The sequence below is a fragment of the Onychostruthus taczanowskii genome, unplaced genomic scaffold (assembly GCF_017590055.1).
Source record: "Onychostruthus taczanowskii isolate IOZ18803 unplaced genomic scaffold, ASM1759005v1 scaffold1, whole genome shotgun sequence".
Classification (NCBI taxonomy): domain Eukaryota; kingdom Metazoa; phylum Chordata; class Aves; order Passeriformes; family Passeridae; genus Onychostruthus; species Onychostruthus taczanowskii.
In genome coordinates this window covers 17,297,502-17,301,366 of record NW_024496525.1, presented here as the reverse complement: position 1 = coordinate 17,301,366, position 3,865 = coordinate 17,297,502, and the positions used below count along the sequence as shown (strand labels likewise).

Below are 3,865 nucleotides of genomic sequence, written 5' to 3'. Positions count from 1 at the left end.
ATTTTCCATAAAATCAAGACTACTGGCACCCAAATGGACTGCAATTACTGAGAAATCTTATGTTTTAAAGACTCCAGATCAATTATTGACTTTTTGCTTTTTCATTCAAATACTAGAAATTTGTATTATGTTTTAATCACAAAACCAAAAACATTGACATGGGTTTTTCCAAAGTAAAACCTGGAAAACAAAATGCACATATATGCCTGCAGTTCCACGCCACATAAAATACCTGGGAAGACACTCAGATCCGTGCTGTACCTGAATGTACATGTCAGGCAACAGCACACAGAAACAATAGTAAGTATGAAAACGAGGCAAAGACTACATTCGGAGGAACAGTTGCAGTGGATCAGTGAAGCTCATTCAGGAACTACTACCGAAATCAATGCAGGCACCTGATGCATGATGCACTTAGGCCAACCTGCTGGAAAACCGAGAGCTGAATCAAATTTTGTGACTGTTAAACGGCCCCCTGGTTCGGGAGCTACGGGGTTGATTGCACAGCTTCACCTAACCAAGAAATCTACATCCTTCAAGGAAGAGATAACTGAAGCTGGACCGCTTTTCTCCAGAAAGCGCTGTGCAACAAGCTAGCAAGATGGCCCGGGTATCTCGGGGGCACGGGCCTAAAACCGGGACCGTGACCTCGGTCCGACAGCCGCGGCTCAGGGCTTCGCCACCCTCCTGTCCCTCCGACAGCGGAGAAGGCAGCGTCCTACCCGGCGGCTGGACACCCGCCCGCCGGGCTGGGCGAGCGCTTCCTGGCGGCGCCGGGAGCTGCTTGTCCTGGGCCCTCCAACAAACGGAGGATGCCGAGGTCAGCCACGGCTCCCGACACGTTTCCTCCGGCAGGTCCGGGGGAGGGCCATGGCAGCGGGGCCGGCGCTGGAGAGGGACGGCGCGGGCAGCAGAGGCCAGTCCAAGCCGGGTCCGAACGCCACCACAGCCGCAGGGGCAGCCGGCGTCCCTCAGCCCGCCGCGTCCCGCCGCCGGCATGAGGCGGGCCGGGCCCTGGTGCCTGCTCCTGGCCGCGGCCTGCGCCCTGGGCCGGACCCCACCGCCCCCGCGGGGCGCCGTGCGCTGCCTGTCCGCCGGCGCCTGCTTCAGCGCCCACCTCGCCAACGTCTCGTACGCCGAGGCCCGCGGCGCCTGCGACCAGCGGCGGGGCAGCCTCGCCTGGGTCAGCAGCGAGCCGGAGCTGCGCCTGCTGCTGGACCTGCTGGCAGAGGCGGTGATGCCCGCGCCCGCGTTCTTCTGGGTCGGGCTGAAGAGGAACGCCTCCGCCTGCACCCACAACGAGCAGCCGCTCCGCGGCTTCTCCTGGGAGGCCGTCGGGGGTGGGACGGCCCCGCAGGAGGTGCCGGCGGCGCTCGACCGGTGGCTGCAGGAGCCCCTGCGGTCCTGCCTCACCGCCCGCTGCGCTGGGCTGCACCTGGCGGCTGACCCCCCTTGGGGCTGGAAGGAGCGAGTCTGCCGGCTGAAAAGCCCAGGCTACCTCTGCAAGTACCAGTACGAGGGCGCCTGCCCCGACCTCAGTCCCGCGGGCGCCCTCGACCTCGACTACCGGCTCCCCTTCGAGGAGCGCAGCGGCGGCCCCGGCTTCAGCCCGCCGGGCACCGTGCTGACAGTGGCGTGTCCCGGCGGGGAGGTGCGGCTCACCTGCCAGCCCGAGCCGGGCGGTTTCGCCTGGAAGGCGGCAGAGAAGCCCCTCTGCCCCTGCCCCTTCGGCCGCAGGAGCCCCCACAGCGGGCGGTGCGCCGAGGCCGCCGGGTGCCGCGATGCAGCCGGCAGTTTCGCCTGTGCCTGCATCCCGGGCGGTCCGGATGGAACTCCCTGCCCGGGCACGGGGCCGGCCCCCACCGCTACAGGTGGCCCCACGGAACCGTCGGGCGCCAGGGCGGAGGGGCGGCGTCCTTCCATCCCGACACCCGGCCGCTCCACGGAGCCGCCCGCCAACGCCACGGCCGCCGTCGGCGGAGAGAAGACGGCTGCTCCGCCGCCCTCCTCCTCCTCCTCCTCTTCCAACTACGTTTTCATCCTGGTGGCAGTCGCTGTGGTGGTGCTGATCATCCTGGTCATGACCGTCCTGGGGGTGTTCAAAATCTGCTTTAACAAGAAGTCCGAGGGCCGAGGCGACAAGGAGCCGCCGGAGGCCGGCAGCAAGGCGGAGGCAGGCTCGGCGGAGCCCGGCGGAGCAGCGGGGCGTGAATAGCCCCGGACCGCCGAGGCCGCGTCCCTCGGGGCTGCCCCGAGCGGCAGCTGACCCCCGGGCCAGCGCTCGGCTCCCCGCGTCCCTCCTGCCCCCAGCCCTGCTGCCGCGGGGAGCCGAGGGAGAGGCGCCGCGGGACTTCCCTGGGCAGGGCTTGGACATTATCAAACGCAGGAGCGGGTAGTGGCGTTATTTTGAGGGGATTGAAGTCTTTGGACGGTCGGAGTTTTTGTCGGTCTGAAAAGCAGTTATTTCGGTGCTGATTTCACTAAAATATAAATAGATCAGCCTGGCCGGCAGAGCGATTGCAGCTGCAACAATTGTGCATTTTTATCCTCTCAGAAGCTGTTCGTCGGGTGCCTTACTTGGAGCAAGCATAATGTGGGCCACTTTGAGCACTTGCATCTTGTAATTTAGAAGTCACCACCTCCAGTGGTACTTGGAGGCTCTCGTTTTCAATATAATGGCTGGAACTTTTGGAGAGGTGAACTGCCATAATTTTGGGCGAAACTGCAACCCATAAGCTTTCATACTGACATTCTTAAAAAATGAAAGAGCATTTCTATACTTAGAAAGCCATTAAATTGCTGAGGAAGTGAGAGGTTAATGGGTAGTCAGTTTTATACTTCAGCTGATGAAAAGAATAAAGGATGATGTAAATCACTTCCTTGTTTGTTACTTCATACTCATTTTTATTGTAGCAGAGAATAAATTTTTCAGTTACAGTTTTTCTCCTAAGTTAGGCTGTTACAAAACTTGCTTTCTGTATGCAATATGTGGCTCCCTTAGAATCAGATAAGGTGCCGACACACCACACTGAGAGAGGAGTTAACATGAGTCCAAATACATCATACAAATCTCATTCTCTTTAGTCAGATATATTGTTTTCCGTGGAGTCCCTTGAGAGTAAGGAAAGATTCACTGTTCATGCCCTTTTCTAATGAGATAAACACTTCCTCTGTGATTTCCCTTGGGAATTCCTGTAGGGGAGCTTTCAACCTGGCTGCAGAACTTGCTTTCTGTGCAGTTCAGAGTGCTGATGCTCACTTATTATTATTATTATGGTGTTGGTTTTCAATTAAAGTTGTAATATTAAATATTGATTCAAGGTTTTCTGAGTGCAGTTATACATATCTAAGTGGTCTCATCCAAGCCTTTTGGGGTGCAGGGAGAATAGGGAAATATTATCTTCCCTTAAGAGAACTTTAATCTCTGAAATGTCTCTTTAAATACACTTGCTTGTTTGTTTGTTTTCCGCTCTTGAGAGCTGACATTCTTACTACTATTTTAATTTTGACACTTTCCTGTTGAATTTGAAGAACTCTGTTTAAAAAATATTGCCTGTTATTATTACCTATTTTTCTTGCAAGCAAAGACTTGATGATAAATATGGTGTAAACATCTGCTAAGGATAAATAATTATGTACGTAGAAGTTTTTTATTTTTTCCTGTCTCTCCCTTTTATGATGATAGGCAGTTGCTATCTGGGAAACAATGTTTTGTTTTTGGTAAAGAGGTCACTGATACTTGTGAGCCATCAGACTGACTGTAGCCATAAATTCCCTTGTATCATGAATTAAATCCAGCTAGCTGAGAATGCTACTTATTACAGGGTGACTCATAATCTGCATACTTTTTTAATCTGTTTATCTG

At 55.1% G+C, this 3,865-nt stretch overlaps 1 protein-coding gene across 1 annotated transcript; it reads left to right on the top strand.

The window, feature by feature from the left end:
- The first annotated feature begins 911 nt into the window (after positions 1 to 911).
- CLEC14A (C-type lectin domain containing 14A) lies at positions 912 to 2,360 on the top strand. The gene has a single exon (XM_041402738.1). It carries the CDS (start codon positions 998 to 1,000, stop codon positions 2,213 to 2,215), a length of 1,218 nt encoding a protein of 405 aa, XP_041258672.1. The 5' UTR covers positions 912 to 997; the 3' UTR covers positions 2,216 to 2,360.
- The last annotated feature ends 1,505 nt before the right edge of the window (positions 2,361 to 3,865 follow it).

Coding starts and splice junctions, on each gene's coding strand:
- CLEC14A (XM_041402738.1), top strand. CDS start 998: ATGAGGCGGGCCGGGCCCTGGTGCCTGCTCCTGGCCGCGGCCTGCGCC.